General features: G+C 35.2%; 1 protein-coding gene across 1 annotated transcript; it reads right to left on the reverse strand.

Annotated features, from left to right (window-relative positions):
- Positions 1–221: 221 nt before the first annotated feature.
- LOC113100765 (B-cell receptor CD22-like) lies at positions 222–13,596 on the reverse strand. The gene is made up of 6 exons (XM_026265359.1): positions 13,404–13,596; positions 6,489–6,746; positions 6,018–6,287; positions 1,618–1,875; positions 278–336; positions 222–230 (listed from the first exon to the last, which is right to left on the reverse strand). Exons 1-6 carry the CDS (start codon positions 13,555–13,557, stop codon positions 222–224), a joined length of 1,008 nt encoding a protein of 335 aa, XP_026121144.1. The 5' UTR covers positions 13,558–13,596.
- Positions 13,597–19,281: the final 5,685 nt, after the last annotated feature.

Raw genomic sequence — 19,281 nt, forward strand, 5'->3', positions numbered from 1 at the left:
ATTTATCTGGTTATGGACTCAATCTGTTTGTTTTGAGATGATGTGATGAGAAATGAACAGCCTCACCTAATACTGTCAGTGTAACTCCGTCACTCATCTGTGTGTGTGTTGCTGCTTGTGTCTGAGTTCCTCTACAGCTGTACACACCACGATGAGACGGATCCACAGATGGGATTTTATAGTTCTGGTCTCGTCCTATGATATAATCTTGTTTGTTGTCTTTATACCATCTGTACTGCCAGACTCCTGTCTGCTGTATATCACATGTGAGAGTGACTGTCTCTCCTCTGAACACACGTCTATCAGGATCAACACCAACTACAGGTTTGGGTCTCACTGTGAAATGAGCAAAAAACACACTTCACACGTCTGAAAACATTTCAGATGATCTGTGATACCAAAATTATTATTATTTTATTTGACATGTAGTTTAAAGGGGGGGGTGAAATGCTATTTCATGCATACTGAGTTTTTTACACTGTTAAAGAGTTGGATTCCCATGCTAAACATGGACAAAGTTTCAAAAATTAAGTTGTACGTTTGAAGGAGTATTTTTGTTCCCAAAATACTCCTTCCGGTTTGTCACAAGTTTCGGAATTTTTTTTTTTTTCGAGTATGGGTCTGTGTGACGTTAGATGGAGCGGAATTTTCTTATATGGGTCCTGAGGGCACTTCTCCCGGAAGAGCGCGGGCTCCCGTATAGCAGAGCAATGAGAGCACAACAGACATTCACTGATCAGAGCGAGAGCGTCGCGAAAAGTCACAAAAGAAGTGTGTTTTTGGTTGCCAGGGCAAGACAACCCTGCACAGAATACCAAAAAAAAAAAACAGCATTAAGGGACCAGTGGATGGAGTTTATTTTTACAGAGCATCAACGGAGTTGTGCAAGTGTTTGTGTTTGTTCCCTGCATTTCGAAGATGCTTGTTTTACAAACATGGCCCAGTTTGACGACAGATTTGCACATAGTTTATTTCTTAAGGATGATGCTATCCCAACGAAAAAGGGTCACGATCATGTGTTGGAACCGCAGGCGGTGAGTAAAACTGCTTAAAATATCTCTGCCTCCTTGTTAGTGCGTCCGCCTCCCATGCCGGAGACCCGGGTTCGAGCCCCGCTCGGAGCGAGTCGTTGCTGCTGTTGCTCTCGTTCAGTTTCAGCCTCGGGATCTGATTCTGGATCATAAATATATGCTGAATCTGACTGTTAGCCATGGTTTGTTTTGGATGATGTTTTTTTTTTTTCTCACGGTAATGTCACAACTCCCAAACGGTCTCAACGCAAAAGCCTACTGGCGCTCGTGATTCTTTAGCTCCGCCCACACGTCACGCCTCCAGCCGGTCGTGTTTTTCTGGGAAAAATCGGTACAGACCATCTTTCTCTTATGAATATAATAAAACTAAAGACTTTTTAGAGTTATGAAGGATGCAGTCCTACTCTATAGGTACTCAAGATTAACAGGATAATGAGTGAAAACAAGCATTTCACCCCCCCCTCCCCCCCCCCCCCCCTTTAACTGATAACACATTGTTAATATATGACAGTATTTATCATGTTTTATAACAAACACATCATGTTGTCTTCAATTATGAATGTATAGAAAGTAAAATAGCGCTGACCTGTTACTGTAATCTTAACTGTATTACTGAACTCGCTGTAGTAGTTTCCTCGTTGTGCTCTGCACCTGTATTCTCCTTCATCAGAGTATCTCACAGACTTGATTGTTTTAGTTGCATCAGTCGTGGATTCAGGGTTTGAGTCTTTTCTCCAGTGAATTGTCCATCCAGTTAACTGTCCCACATCACAGCTCAGAGTAACTGTGTCTCCAGTGAACACTGAACTCTGGGGTTTTACAGTCAGAGTCGGCTTCGGTTTATCTGTGAGTGTACAGTAATGCAGTCTTGAGTTCACTTTATTGGTTACTCCAATATAAATTAATTAATCCACTTTATTGGTTAAACCAATATTAACTAACTGATTAATGTCCATAAACTCTAAAACTGTAAATTTCTTTAAACAATTTAAGTTTAAACTAATATTTACAATAATATTTACATCACATTATTACTGTGAACATTTTTCCATTTTAGTTCATTAAACAAAGGATATTTCTTGATATAAAAGTAAACTAAACACTGCTGAAATACTTTTTGTATCTGGAACTGAATTAAGTCAAATAATCCAACCATTAGCAACAGCACACACACATGAACATCACTGCATCAGCAAATACACACTTACTGACTTTTAATTAAAGCAACATGCAGCAAACAATGAACATGTTTTAGTCCGTCCTCAACCGAAACACACACTTTATTCCACCAAGCACAACTGTAACCACAAAACTCAACATAAACTCTATTCAATACCTGCATTACACACTAACAGATCTTCCTCATAATCAAAACAAACAAACAATAACTTTATAAAATTACAAAAACCAAAAATAAAGAGACATTTTAACATTTACTATCTGTTCACACAATTATCTTATGAGTTCAATTAACTTTCATTAATAGTTGAGTCAAATTATTACTTTCATTTGGTAGATTTAGCTTTCACATGAAATTACTGCATTATTTCTTTTTTTTTTTTTTTTAAGTATCATAAACTTAATTTACAGTGTGTTCAGTTGTTCAGAGTGCTTAATATGAAGGCTAATTTAAAGTTTCAAAAGATGAATTTCCTCCTGAAATCAACTCTACTGAATCATATTATTATAATATAGTGTATTCCTAATTTTTTTTTTTTTTTTACTAAAAGTTTTTGAACAACACAAACTATTTTAAATGTTTTAAATATTCTATTTTATTAAAATATTGCATTCTATTTAAGTGATTGATAATAAATTAATAAACATGGAAACACAAATGTGTGACCTTCTGTCATTACAGTTTATGCATCATATTTGGTGCTAAACTAAATCTATTAAATGTTTGTTAATCTATGAACAAAACACACTGCTGTTATTCATGATACTCTTAGATGTTTGATCTTCTGATTATTTTTCTGGATAATGTTGTTTTCTCTTCTGTTTTAATGATGTATCTTTAGTAATCAAGAGCATGTTTAATGAAATCATAAAATGTGTACTTTACAATTTTTTTTTTTTTTTTTTTTTGGCACTTAGGTTTTATTAATTAATTATTAACCTTTTAATGTTAATTTTAACTTTGATTCATGGATATATCATGGATGAGGTGCTGGATTTGGTGGTGGATTGCAGCCATAAAATAAAAATAACATGAAATATTAACTAAAGTCACAAGATGGCAGAAATGATCACCTGCTCATGTTGAGCCATTACACAATCATTATTGTATCAATAATAATAAAAAAAAGACTCTTCATGTACTAAAGTACTACTTTTGTAATCAGGGCCGGCCCTGACCAATTTGCTGCCCTAGGCAAGATTTTACCTGGTGCCCCATGCATCACAGCCCATTTCACCCTGTCATTGTGTTCATGATTTAGCATATATATATATATATATATATATATATACACACACACACACACACACACACACACACACACACATTACAGCAGAACTGTTTCCAACACTCATAATAAATCATCATATTAGAATGATTTCTAAAGGATCATGTGATAGACTGGATGTCACATGTGACACTGAAGAATGGAGTAATGATGCTGAAAATTCAGCTTTGCATCACAGAAATAAATGATAATTTAAAGTATAATAAATTGAAAACAAATTATTTTAAATTGTAATAATAGATCACAATATTACATTTTTTTTCTGTATTTTTGGATCAAATAAATGCAGGCTTGATGAGCAGAAGAAACTTCTTTCAAAAACATTAAAAATAGTAATGTTTCCAAACTTTTGGCCTGTACTGTATGCCCCCAAAACTGCACAACTGTAGAGTAAAACATTACTAAAAAGGTGATAATAAAAAATGCGTCTTAAAACTGACATGATTGTACAAAATCACAGTCTGGGGACTCAGAACTCAGAACAACTGCTAACATTAAGTTTAAGGTAAAAATACTCCTATGCAATAAATTGTTCTTTCACTACATCTCTTTACCTCAGTCTTTATCCTCTTCTCTTCTTTTGGGCACTGTATCTATCGCAGACTATACTCATTTATAATGTGTCATGTAAATTCGGCCTTCCGTCATAATCAGGAAACTTTCACCGTGTCTAGAACTGGCGCGAGCTGCCAGGCCCGTTTCTACGAGCTGTGTGTTAACAAAAGCAGTGCTGTCTACATTGGATGCGGCGTCGGGCACGCTACACAACAAATTACCAGCAACTGATCGTGCGCGCGCTCTGTTTCTGACGCACTTCAAGCACTCGATGGGCGGGGGAAGATTGAAGAGCCGGACTTTTTTTTTTTTTTTTTGCTTTATTTGGTAGTATTTCGAATTAATGGTTTTTAAATAGTAGCCCTATTATATAAAAAAAAAGAATATGTAAAAAAAAAAAAAAAAAAAAAAAAAAAAAAAATTCACTCGTTCACTCATTCTGGCGCCCCTATGGATGAGTGGCGCCCTTAGCATTTGCCTATACCGCCTATGCCGCGGGCCGGCCCTGTTTGTAATTATGTTACAATATTTAGACAAATTATGAAAGTATGAATTATTTTGTCATTTTTTATACATTTAATTTATGTTGTCATTATAAACATCTGTGTCTTATTAAATAAATAATAAATAACAATAACAACAAAATTGTCTGGCTTAAATGCTAATCATTTAGAATTATCTGATATGATTTATATAATTATTATGTGATATATATTAGTATTTAGCCATTGCGCACAAGCAATTTTAGCCCAACACTCAACTGTACAAGCGTGTGTGTCACATTCTTTAATGTTCTCTCCAGAAACAAAGATATTACCATGACACTAAACCCCCTAATGAAAGAAGAAATCCATCATGTTTACAACTGTGGTGACGAGCGCTTATCAGGATCAGCTAAACACTGGAGTTTCAAAAGTATGTGAAATTATTACAATTTGCTTCATGGAGTCTTAAATACGTCCGAGAGTTTTTTTTTTTTTTTTAGTAGAATTCAATTAACAATCATACAAACATCACAGTAATTCAAATTACAAACATACAGGCATCACAGTTCGTAAACAAATATTACACATAAAAAACAAAAACAGACTTACAGACTTCATTTTTTAATAAAAATAAAAGTAATTTCTATTTTCAGTTGAAAAAGTTTTGAGTGAATATCAATTACTGACACAGCTTTCTTATTTTTTACAAATTTAAGAGACTCAAAATATATATCAGTTTCAATTTGGAAAAATTTAAAACATGGTCTTGATTGGGAAAATTTAGCTTTATGAATATGGAACTTACCTAGTAAAATAAAGAGATTTACAATATAAGTGTAGGCCGGTAGGGCCTACACTTCCAACGCCTAAGTCGCTCCGACTGGAGTATGTAGGCCCTTCCGGCCTGCCAACGAGATGACTTCTCAGAATATCAAAATCAGCCCCCGCCAGTACTCTATGCTATTTTGGGGGGGGGGGGGGGGGGGGGGGCTTCTTTAAACTGGCGTCTGCCCTCTTGTACATTTGCTTTTTGGGGGGAACGCTAGGTTCTGGCCATTCCCGAGCTCGGAACCCTTCCCCGGAAAAGCACACCAAATACGCATACCATACCTCAGCTAATTATATGTAAGCGTTAATTAGTGAAATGGGTGTGAGTAATAAAGAAGTTATCCAGAGGTAAAAGAGGAAAAACCGCACCCTCAAGATATCCTTTCATAAATTTATTTATACCATGTCTTACACAGACACATTTCGGCCTAAGCTATCATCACTGATAATATAATTTTGTATTTATTTATTTATTTATTTATTTGCTCACAGCTGATTGGTCCAATATTTGTTGCAAACTCTTAAATAGATAATTATAACATAATCTGACTGTGAGCATGAAAGTAGAGTCAAACTAAGATCAGATTTATCTGGTTATGGACTCAATCTGTTTGTTTTGAGATGATGTGATGAGAAATGAACAGCCTCACCTAATACTGTCAGTGTAACTCCGTCACTCATCTGTGTGTGTGTTGCTGCTTGTGTCTGAGTTCCTCTACAGCTGTACACACCACGATGAGACGGATCCACAGATGGGATTTTATAGTTCTGGTCTCGTCCTATGATATAATCTTGTTTGTTGTCTTTATACCAGCTGTACTGCCAGACTCCTGTCTGCTGTATGTCACATGTGAGAGTGACCGTCTCTCCTCTGAACACACGTCTATCAGGATCAACACCAACTACAGGTTTGGGTCTCACTGTGAAACGAGCAAAAAACACACTTCACACGTCTGAAAACATTTCAGATGATCTGTGATACCACAATTATTATTATTTTATTTGACATGTAGTTTAACTGACAACACATTGTTAATATATGACACTATTTATCATGTTTTATAACAAACACATCATGTTGGCTTCCATTATAAATGTATAGAGAGTAAAATAGCACTGACCTGTTACTGTAATCTTAACTGTATTACTGAACTCGCTGTAGTAGTTTCCTCGTTGTGCTCTGCATCTGTATTCTCCTTCATCAGAGTCTCTCACAGACTTGATTGTTTTAGTTGCATCAGTCGTGGATTCAGGGTTTGAGTCTTTTCTCCAATGAATTGTCCATCCAGTTAACTGTCCCACATCACAGCTCAGAGTAACTGTGTCTCCAGTGAACACTGAACTCTGGGGTTTTACAGTCAGAGTCGGCTTCGGTTTATCTGTGAGTGTACAGTAATGCAGTCTTGAGTTCACTTTATTGGTTACTCCAATATAAATTAATTAATCCACTTTATTGGTTAAACCAATATTAACTAACTGATTAATGTCCATAAACTCTAAAACTGTAAATTTCTTTAAACAATTTAAGTTTAAACTAATATTTACAATAATATTTACATTATTACTGTGAACATTTTTCCATTTTAGTTCATTAAACAAAGGATATTTCTTGATATAAAAGTAAACTAAACACTGCTGAAATACTTTTTGTATCTGGAACTGAATTAAGTGAAATAATCCAACCATTAGCAATATTAAAAATTAGATTTACAATATTACATAAACTTCTATTTCTACAATCAAAATATGTAATAATCTGCTTCCCTTCAAGCGTTATTGTATGTTTTGTTTTAAATGCCACATAACTTTCAACATTTTTTCAAAATGTAATACAAAATGAACAACCATAAAAGAGATGAGATAAAGATTCTTGTTCAGTCTTACAAAAACTACAAAGATCATCAACATGTTTGAATTTTGAAATAAACAACTTCGTGGGATATATATTGTGTAATATTTTCAAATGTAATTCCCTAACTTTGTTTGTGATACAAAATTTAAAAGGAACAAGCCACGCCTCATGCCAATTGATCTCAGAAAAATGAGAATTCCAGAAAATTTTTCCACGAAGTGTTATTTTCTTTAAACTTAAAAAATATTTTTTGATATGCTTATTAGTACAATTGCTACTCAGAATATTCATACCGTTTATTTAAAGAGAAGTATTTAAACCAGAAACTTCGTTTTGTTTTTTATAACTTTTCATTAGTTCTAATATGCCATTAGGTATAGACTTGAAAACAGAGTTATATTCTTTGAATGTTATTGGAAATGCCTTCTCTCTGAGAAAACATTCAAACTTAAATAATTGATTATTACCATCAAAAAGATATTTTAAAAATATAATATCTCTATCAATCCATTTTCTTAGTAATGCATTCATTATTCCAAATGATGAGAGAAGTTGTGAGAATGACAGAGCTTCCAAGCCAAAAGAGCTTGTTGATAAAATTGGGATAGTTTTAGCGGCAATCTTGTAATATTATAGTTACATTTCAATAAAAATTTTAGGCCTCCTACACTATAAAAAATGTTATTGGGGATAAAATACCGTAATGATTCAGGTGTTCTCAAACATTCCTTTCACCTTAAAGGTATAATCTAAGTCACCGAAGTCCAAAAGTTCAAATCCGCCTTCATCCTTTGAACCAAAAAGCACCGCTTTTTTAAGGTGATGGTGTCTGTTTTTCCACACAAAATTTGTAAATATGGTATTTATATCTTTACATATTGAATCATGAACATTAAGAGAGAGAGCAGGATAAACAAATCTTGAAATCCCTTCTGCTTTAATCAAAATAATCCTTCCTAAAATAGAAATATATCTTTGAAGCCATAAATTTTAAATTGTTTTAGATTTCTTCAATTTAGATGAAAAATGTAGTTGTTGACGTTCTTTGTGATCCTTGCAGATATGAATACCTAAATATTTTACACATTTCTTAACAGGTAAATTAAACATTTTTTTTCTGTTCAGTCTGATACAGGCATAGTATTTCACATTTAGATTTGTTAAGCATTAAACCCGAAGCAGCAGAGAATTGGTCAATTAGGGTTATAGCATTATCAATTTGATGTTTGTCATTCAAAAAGAGAGCTGTATCATCCGCTAGTTGAGTTACTCTAATTTCCCTACCAAAAGTAGACAAGCCCTTAATAATAGGACTATGTTTAATATATACAGGGAATCTTTTGGTTGTGTTGGGATATAATATCACAGAACTATCAATATTTTTATAAAGCATTTCAACTATAGATATAAAATTTTGTCCAAAATCAAAAATCTGAAGTGCTTTAAATAAAAAATAGTGTTCTACCGTATCAAATGCTTTACAAAAATCAAGAAATACTATTAGTGCATCAGTATTGATGTTATCAGAATAATCCAGCAGGTCTAGAACAAGTCTTATATTGGAGCTAATGTGACGTCTAGACATAAATCCTGTTTGTGTTTCACTTATTATCTCATGAAGACCTCTTTTTAATCTTTTAGCAAAATTTAATGATACAATTTTGTAGTCAATATTTAAGAGTGTAATAGGTCTCCAATTTTCTATCAATAAATGATCTTCATCAGGCTTAGGGAGAAGACATATTAAACCTTGCTTCGTGCTCGAAGACATTTCCTTTTTTAAGATACATTATTTAAATAACTCAAATAAAGGATTTTCAATCATTTCCAAAAAATGCTAATAAAATTCAACTGAAAGCCCATCATTACATGGTAATTTAACTTTTTTCATTGAACTAAAGGCTTCTGACATTTCCGCTTTAGTAATAGGACGATCGCAATTTAACTTCAATTGTTCAGATATATTTGGTGTAAATGCTTTAACTGATTCAATGAATTTATCACACTCAATGAATTGAATATTATACTTATATATTGCTATAAAATGTACCAACTTATCTTGAAATATCTAAAGAATTAGAGGTAATGTTATTATCAATTTTAAGAGTAGTTAAATTATTTCTCTTGCGATTTTGTTTCTCTAAAGCAAAGAAATAACTCAAATTTTTTTTCTCCTTGCTCTAGCCATTTTGCTCGTGACCTTACAAAAGCTCCTTTAGCCATATCAATATACATATCATCTATTTCCTCTTTTAATTTTTTTATTATAGTTTCTTCTTCCTCTGAAAGATTATTCTTCATCATTAAAATATTTAAATTATCCATAATGCTTATTTATTTTGCTATGTTCTTTTTTAACTGCTTTACTTCGTTTAATAGCTATTTCTCTAATTTTCAATTTTTGTATGTGATTCACATCTTTATTATCAAATATACTTTTTGCTGTTATTTTGACTAAATCACAAAACTCCTTATCTTTTAATAAATTATTATTTAGTTTCCAATAACCACGTATATTACCATTTTGTTGTTTTGTTCCTGCTAAATGGATTGCAATTAATTTATGATTAGAAAATGGAGCATAACTATGTGATGATTCTGCCACAAATTGCAGACAAGAGGGAAATATAAGCCATAGATCAATTCTAGACTGAGAGGATCTACTAACATTGCTCCAGGTAAATACGTTAATATCAGGGTTTAAAAAAACGCCAAACATCTATAATTGCTAGTTGTTCACAAATGTATGCAGTACTTCTGGATCTCGAATGTGGAGTTTATCTTACAGGTACTCTATCTACAAGATCATCTGGAGCATCATTATAGTCACCTCCAATAATTAAATGTGCCCCTTTATATTTGTTTTTAAAGACTTCAAGTTTCAAACAAAGTTGTAAAAACATTATTGTTGCTTGAGCTGTATTGTTATAGTTGTATAAATTTCAAACTATATATAAAACAAGAATTGTCTAATTTGAGAACCAAGATTATCCATCTACCCTCATTTGAGGTCATTGATTCAATGATTTCTCCTTTAAATTTATTAAGTAAAATGGCGACACCTGCAGATTGTTGGGAGGCATGACAGAAATAACATATATCTCCCCATTGGGCTTTCCAAAACTTCACATCATCGTCCACCGAATGAGTCTCTTGTAAAAAAATTAATTCATTTTTTCGTCTACTAAATAAAAAGATTGATTTCCTCTTGGTGCTATCGCGAATACCTCATACTAATCGTGTGACATTAACTTGAAAATATTACCTCGCATTAAGGGAAGTTTAACAAGTTATGCGGTGTGTCTCACACCTTTAATGATGACAGCAGACCCCTGCCATTTCGTTTTCTTTCCATCAGCACGCGCTTTCTGAACAAGAGGCCAGAGTTTATTTCTGCATTGTCTCTCCAGTTGGGTTAAATCTTCCGTCATTCGAAGATTTTTTCTCTTCATGACATCAGCGTTGAGAGAAGCTCTCCATCTGAAGGTGCGCATGGTGAACTGAATGATGATTGGACGTGTGCTTTTATCCTCTCTCGGGCGTCCAACCCTGTGCACAGTGTCCACCATGAACCCAAGCTTGCTCTTTTCCTCTGGAATGATTTCTGCAATAATCTCCAGCCCCTCCTTCCTCACATCCTCGTTGCTGCTCTCTGGAAGATTCAGAAGACGAAGATTCCATCTCCTACTGTACCGCTCCGACTCCTCTTGTTTCTCCCTCAGGATAGTCATCTGGTCACTCATCTTTTTTACTGCATCCTCAGTACCTTTACATTGAATCTCCAGCCCTTTCACATTTTCTTGCACTTTAGCAATCTCGGCTGTATTTTTCATGGTCATTTCTTCAAACTTCAAAAAATGGTCGTTTAAGCCCTTAATGGCTTTTAGGATGTCAGCATTTGAAACTGCTTCTTCTTCTTCTTTAGTACAGACTTTCTTAAGATTTGGGCTTTTTGTGGGAGTATCAGGAAGAGGTTTACACAAAACCGAGAATGAACTTTCAGCATCTATGTCCATTAACAAGCCTCCCTTTCTCACCTTCTTAGCATCTCTCTTTGACATCGTAGCACACTTGTCCTGGCTCATTAGCAAAACTTTAGCTTACAACACAGTGCGCACGTGTCCTCATTTAGCAAGACTTTTAGGCAAAGGGCCTTTTATTCGAGTGAAAAAAACGTACTGGATGCAAGATCAACGCTCCACTCCTTTATTTGTCAATAATACAGTCTCAAAAATTCAATCTAAATCATTGGTACTCGTTTAGAGTCTCGGAGCTCAGAATAAGACATCTGCACCGGTCGCCATCTTGGACCAACCCCCACGTCAGAGAGTTTTGCACACCGGTCTGTTATTGTGGTGACGTTTCCATTCTCTGAAACATGACGCTGAACGGAACGAACTGTGATTGGTTATTTGACAGGTCAGTCACATGACCTCATGGGCAGGCCTTGATCAGTGAAAGCAGCCATGAATTCCAGATCTTCATCTGAAGGTCGCAAAGAAAATACGGCTTTCTTCTTTCGTGAGGGGGTTTAGCGTCATGGCATCTTTGTTTCAGTCATTTAAATTTTCACAAAGAAAATAGTATAATTGAATGAACTTGCATTCAATTAACTCGCGCATTTACAGTAAGTGATTTTTTTTTTTTTTTCTTTGCGATAGATGCTATTTACACTAAGCATGTTAAAGAAGCAGGATATTCTGCTAATTACTTATGGCAAATAATGGCAATCATCTGCACCTCAGCATCATAAAACATTAATACACTTTTCTGATGTGACTAGAAATTTGAAAAGGGAGAAAAAAAAGTTCACCAAAAGGCAGGTTTGAACCCGGGTGGATCGCATTAAAAAGAGTATGACTCACACTTTATCATCTACTCCACTGAATCTGACGAGTGATGATCATCTTTTGTAATGTTGACTAATCCAATCACACTTTGGTGGATGAAGCATCTGCCAATGAGGTGACCTATTTGCACTTAATGTAAATAGACACTCCGATTTTTATTATTATTATTATTATTATTATTATTATTATTTCCAACAGTTAAACAGTTGCACACAGAAAAAATAAAATAAATAAAACAAATAAAATAAACATTAAAAAAAAAATGGGGTGCTGCAGCTACACCTATGACTCTTGGTGATCTCAATCTGGGACATTTGCATGCACAATAAAAGCTGTAGTCTACTTTCAAAATATTATAACTTTTATTTCTACATTTTAAATTCTCAAAACATTTCGACTTTATTTTTGTAATATTTATACTTTATTCTCAAAATATTACGACTCTGTTCTCGTAATTTCATGTCATGGTTTGATACACGAAAAAAAAGTCAAGTTTTGTTTTTTATTATTACGTCAATGGCATATGATTAACAATTAACATAAAATAATGTTCAGTGAAATTATAAATTTAGTTTAACATCAGGAATGAACAGGTTTGTCTCTCTCATGCACAGGACAATAAAGACACCAGAACAGAAACATTCATGATTCTGCTCATAAAAATACAGTTTTAAGCTTTAAACTGCACTTGGATCCAACACTGTGTTTCACTGAAACAGAACAACAGACACTCACAGATCCAGCGGTCACATTAATTCAGCTTCACTAAGAAACTCATTCACTCGAGGACCATCGAAGACTTGCTGGACGTTTCTAATCTAACTGACCTGCCTGACTTTGCTCTCATTGATTTCTTCATGGAATCAACAGCCGTTACAATCCACACTGATCTGTGATGATCCTCGAGGATCTCGGAGTGAGTTTCTACATTATTACACTCTTACGCTCTTTGTGTGACACTGATGTTAAAGAGGAGAGATGTGGAGAGGAGAGTGCTGCTCTCTCTTTCGTCTGATTCACTACAGGTTTAATGTGATTCAACATCAGATCATCTCAAACATTCATCAGACGAACAGTGAACAAGTGATATTTGATGTTTTATATGTTATGATGAGATGGCAGCAGCTTGTAGATTCATGTAATAAAGTGAGGGTAATATTCATTAATGGTACATTTATAATCCATCTTTATTGTGTGTTGATTGATATTTTAGTTTATGGTTTGTAAGTGCATCATTGTCTCATGACTTTATGGCGCTCATCATTATTGCTCGTGTACCTTTTACTGTAGTGTTACCTAGAGAGAGTTCAGGAGGACAATGATATTCAACTCACCCTTCACAGAGAGAGAAACAGATCTTGATTGTGATGAGATTGTTCCTCCGTCTCTCCCTCCTTTACACCAGTACTGACCCTGATCAGATGTAATTACTCCTCTGATAGTGAGAGTGTCTCTGTTTACAGTGTAACGACCAGACGTCTGTAACATTACACTGTCTGTGTCTTTATACCACTCATATCTCAACTCATATCTGCACTCATCTATCCAGCTACTGTAATCAGAGTCAATCTCACAGGTCAGAGTAACTGTCTGTCCAGTGAATACTGTATTGTCTGAAGTCACGGTCAGTGAAGATCTGGAGAAACCTGTGAACAGAAGAAAACAGACTCTGAACATATGACTTAATGTAGCTGATAGTGATGTCATTATGATTAAAAACAGATTTGTTCAGATAAAAGTTAAAATGAATGTAAAATGTTTTATTCATTTATTCACTGTAAAAAATGTAATGAGCTATTTACTTAAAAATAATTATGGTAACAATATTACACAATATCTTTGAGTAGTTTTTCAGGCTTGATTTTTTTTTTTTTTTTTTTTTTTATGGAATCTACCTGAATAAATCATGTGAAATCTCCTAAATTAAATAATTTAATGACATTAATTTATGACAGTTTATTTTATTTTATTTTTTTATTATCACCTTATTTTTTAATGAAAATTACAAGACCCATGATTCATTTTTTTTATATATATATTTTTTTTTAGTGTTGTTGTGTAATTAGTATTTTGAAATAAGAAAGTAGTTAAAACATCATTGATCAGTTCCTGTTCTGGCCGGTAGATGAGACTGTTTTCAGTCAGAGGTTTCAATAAAGCATCTGCTGTATTGACCCGAATATAAGACGACCCCCTTTTTCCAAACGTACCCTCTCTCTCTCTCTCTCTCTCTCTCTCTCTCTCACTCTCTCTCTCTCTCTCTCTCTCTGTAAAACCTTTTTTTCCCTAAATTATTTTCATACAGCAATATTTTCCTATTTTATTTTTTGTTTCAAAAATATGGTAAATGCTGCTAAAATGTAACAACAATAATCAAATTTCAAAATATACACTTTTTGATTTACCTTAAAAATAACAGGTAGCCCATTTGCATTATATAACATTTAGTCCATCCATCTTATAGTAGCCTACCAACATTTCTATTAACAGTAGAAGTGAAATCTTATTGTAGTCTTCAAATCTGGGTACTGTTTAATGTTTTAAAATCACTTACAGAGAAAGTTTGGTCCCATCATGCCGCTGTAAGTATTTTATTTTATTTTGTTTTCACTTAAGATCTTAGTGAGTGATACAGCACATTACTATTATTATTTCATGGCACACTCATGTATGTGTTTTTGGCGCCACCTGTTGTCGTGGGTGTATTATTGACATGTCAAGGTCTAGACCTGAATGTAAAGCTTGAGACACACCAAGATGACTGCGTTTGTTCAGATGTATTTCCAAGAAAATTGGCTTATATTCGAGTCAATACATCACATGAACATTTAATTATTTAGCAGACGTTTTTGTCCAAAGCCACTTTCAGATGAGAACAACAGAAGCAATCGAAGCAAAAACAGCATCAACGTAAGAGATGTGACAAATCCTGGGGCCGGTTTCAGAAAGGAGGTTAAGTGAAAACTCTGAGTATGTTAACCCTGAAATGAGGGAAACTCTAGGTTTTCTGTTTCAGAATGGGAGGTTTGTCAAACCCGAGAAAGCAGGGTAAGTCAAGCCTGTTTCTGAAAGAGAGCTAACTAAAGCCCTATTCGGATGGGAATAGTTTTACAGGGGGTCGTTAGAGAAATATGTGTTTCACAGATGTACTTGGTGATTTTAATCCCGTCCGAATCTGCTACGTCTGTGTTTTTCTCACATAACCTTTGTGATAATTCCAGAGGAAATTACCTACTGTTTTTCAGCAAACACAGTGATCCTCTGAGAAAACTAATCCCGTCTGAATCCGAATGTCTGTGATTGCTGGTGATATTTTATTTCACAACGCATTTCCTTGTGTGTTTTGGCCAACGTGAATTACCGTAGATGCTCTTACTACGCACATGTTTGATAAATTTGTAATAAAATAAAAAAATAAAAAAATAAAGAACAAGATGTATTGTAATATCAGCATCATGTAAGATTACTCATGTTCATTCATGCACTCAGTTACATAATGTTTTAATTACATATGTACCTTTATGAAAATTAAACATACAGTAGGTTTAGCCTACTACACACACACACACACACACACAAAAAAGGAAACCAAGTTAAACTAAAGATACCACACATTAACATGGTTTTGCTATACTAGCCATTTAGTATTTATTGTGTAATAATACTAATGGCAATCATTCTTAATGAATGCAATGCACGCATACAGAGCGCGTGGTCTCTGTGACGCCCAGATGCACAAATCAGACCCTCCCACCTCTGTAATAAACACAGAGATGTTAGTGTTATTGTTTCCTGGGGGAATCTAAATTAAGTGCATTTTACTTAAGTAAAATTATATAAACCAGTGTGGTAATAAAAATAATCTTAATGCAAATGGCGAACAAGATTATTCGGAGTGTCCATTACTAAGTGCAAATCTGTAGCTACTGTTGGGTTAGAGTCCGGCTTTTGTCAAACTCATTCTTCTCACTTTCCCCATTACATGTCACATTAGAATTTATTTTCAATAAAAATGTAGAAATGTTCTAAAAGTGGAAGTAAAGTGCCTAACGAGTTTTTAATAATGATTCAACTATTTATAATTGTAATAAATATAATCATTTACAATCTGTTATTATTGCATCCTGTTAATGTATAACAATACTGATGTGCAAATGTATCTGCCAGAATAAAGTATAACTAGCATCTAATTATTATATATATATTTCTTGCTCTATTGGCAGATCATTTGTAAAATAAGAAAATTGCACTTAAAATAGTATTTTCAATATTGTTATTTTATTTATTTATTTTTTTGCCCATGAGATTTTACATTTACATTTAATCATTTAGCAGACGCTTTTATCCAAAGCGACTTACAAATGAGAACAATAGAAGGAGTCAGGTCAACTAGAGAACATCAACAACAGTATACAAGTGCCATGACAAGTCTCAGTTAGTCTAGTACAGAACGCATAGCCAGGTTTTTTTTTTTTCTTTTTTTTTTAATTGTATTATATATATATATATATATATATATATATATATATATATATATATATATATATATATATATATATGAAACGACGGAAAAGTGCTAGTATTAGTTGGTTAAGTGCTGGTGAAAAAGATGAGTCTTTAGATGTTTCTTGAAAATGAGTAAAGACTCAGCTTTATGAATTGAGATTGGGAGGTCACTCCACCAGCTGGGCACAGTCCAGGAAAAGGTCCGTGAGAGTGATTTTGAATTTCTTTGGGATGGCACCACAAGGCGTTGTTCCCTTGCAGAGCACAAACTTCTGGAGGGCACATAAGATTTAACCAGTGAGTTTAGGTATGTTGGTGCCGTGCCAGTGGTCGTCTTGTAGGCAAGCATCAGTACCTTGAATTTGATGCGAGCGGCTACTGGTAGCCAGTGTAACCTGATGAGGAGAGGAGTAACGTGAGCTTTTTTTGGCTCATTGAAGACAATCCTCGCTGCTGCATTCTGGATCAATTGCAGAGGCTTGACAGTACATGCAGGAAGAGCCAGGAGAGCATTACAATAGTCCAGTCTGGAGAGAACAAGAGCTTGGACAAGAAGTTGGGTGGCTTGCTCTGTTAGGAAGGGTCTAATATCTAATCTGCTTGAATGCTGAGGGAAATGTTCCAGAGTGAAGTGAGGAATTGATAACGTGAGTAAGCGAAGGTATGACAGAAGGAGGAGACTGCTTGATCGGATCAAGTGAACAAGTAGTAGGATGATTGGACAGAAGAAGTTTGGAGACGTCCATCTCTGAGACTGGGGAGAAGGAGAAGAAAGAGTGTGCATCATTCAATGTGAAGTTGTCCTCAGTCTGTGGTGTGGAGAATTGGTCACTGATGGTTCTTGTCTTATTTGTGAAGAAAACTGTGAAGAAAAAGAAAGTCGTCCACTGTAAGAGTCGATGGAGGAGGTGGTAGAGGCGGATTAAGAAGAGAAGAGAAATTCTTGAAGAGTTTCAGAGCATTACAACAGCTTTTAATTCTGTTGTGGTAGTAGGATGTTTTAGCCGTGAAGACATTTGCAGTGAAGGAAGAGAGGAGAGACTGATACACACTGAGGTCGGTAGAGTTTCTTGATTTCTGCCATTTCCTCTCTGCAGCCCTGAGTTTAGAGCAATGTTCACGGAGAACCTTGTACAGCCAGGGGGCAGATGGGGCGGTGCGTGCTGGTCTAGACAACAGTGAGCAAAAGTTGTCCAAGCAAGATGTTAAAGTGGAGAAAAGAGTGTCCGTAGTGCTGTTCGTGTCCAGAGCTGAAAACTGAGAGAGTGCAGGAAGCGAGGATGAAACCACAGCAGATAGGCGAGATGGAGAGAGCAAGCGTAGGTTCAGTCGAAAGGTGACCTGCGTTGGAGTGTGTGCTGCTTCAGGAGTAAGTGCTAGGTTAACAGTAATAAGGAAGTGGTCTGAGGTGTGCAGTGGAGCAACTAAGAGTTGAGCAACAGCGCGTGTAGATGAGGTCCAGTTGGTTGCCTGATTTGTGAGTCCCTTTAGTAGACACTTGCTTGAGAAGTTTTGAAGTCAGTAGCCTGGGGTTTATCTAGGTGGATGTTGAAGTCACCAAGCAGTACCAGAGGAGTACCATCTTCAGGGAAGTTTGATAGCAGCACATCCAACTCCTCCAATAAGTTTCCCAATTGACCTGGGGGACGATAAATGACCACAAAGTGGATTTTATCAGGGTGGGTTACGGTAATGGTATGTGATTCAAATTAACCATTACCTGTAGGTCAGGGGTCATCAACTATATTTGTCAAAGGGCCAGAATTCTTCTCTGCAGACACTGTAAGGGCCAAATACTCGTAATATAAAATAAAATTTTAATTGTATCCTTTAATTGTATTGTGTACTGCAGCAAGCCACCAGGGGGCGATAGCGATATTTTAGGCTTCATATTTGTGAGGCTGTCAAGTGGTCCATCTCTGTCACATGCAGGTCGTAGTTTGTGGAGAACACTGGAAGAAAGGCCTTCTGAATATATTTGAATGAAAATGGCACTCTCAAAGAGCTTTAAGCAAAAAGTTGATTCAGAGAACTGTAGCTTTAATGAAGATTGGACTGATAAGTACGTATTCATAGTGCCTACTGTTAGAAAATGCTGTACCTGTGTGCCTCATTTGCTTTTTTTTTTTTTTTTTTCTTGGTAGATTTAAAAATAAATAAATATGGAACGGACCAGAATATTTGTTCGGTGGGTTGGTATTCGATTTGGAAATTTGACATTCGAATATTCGTTTTTTTCTTTTAGTTTTTTTTGCACACCTGGGATCCCCGTGAAACGTTTCTCATTCTCCCTTGAGTAAGGCCGGCGACACACTGGCTGCGTGAGCGTCTCAGCTGCGTGGCGTGTCTGTTTTTATTTCGGCTCCCATATTTAACAGGTTGGAGTTTGCACACTGAGACACGTGTCTCAGGCGCGCTCGAGCCACGAGGAAAACGTGCGCATGCTAGAAATAGAATGGACGCGTGTTCCAGCAACGGGAGTGTTCTCTGGCTAGAGCGAAGAACAGAGGAGTTTGTGTGAACCGAAGTGCATGTCTGAGCTTGTGTTTTGTTGCTTTGACATTGTGGAAAATAGAATAATAGAAACAAAATGTATTAGCATTTTTACCCGTTATTATCAATCTAAATTAATCTTGTTTTTTCTTTATTTAAATTTCATTTTTTCTTTATTTAAATTTCGTTTTTCTTTATTTAAATCTACCCTTA

This window comes from Carassius auratus, unplaced genomic scaffold, assembly GCF_003368295.1.
Source record: "Carassius auratus strain Wakin unplaced genomic scaffold, ASM336829v1 scaf_tig00217350, whole genome shotgun sequence".
NCBI classification, from domain to species: domain Eukaryota; kingdom Metazoa; phylum Chordata; class Actinopteri; order Cypriniformes; family Cyprinidae; genus Carassius; species Carassius auratus.

Coding starts and splice junctions, on each gene's coding strand:
- LOC113100765 (XM_026265359.1), bottom strand. CDS start 13,557: ATGTTACAGACGTCTGGTCGTTACACTGTAAACAGAGACACTCTCACT. Junction 6,747..13,403: donor TGTTTCTCTCTCTGTGAAGG/GTGAGTTGAATA, acceptor GTACACTCACAG/ATAAACCGAAGCCGACTCTG. Junction 1,876..6,017: donor AGTTACACTGACAGTATTAG/GTGAGGCTGTTC, acceptor GTACACTCACAG/ATAAACCGAAGCCGACTCTG.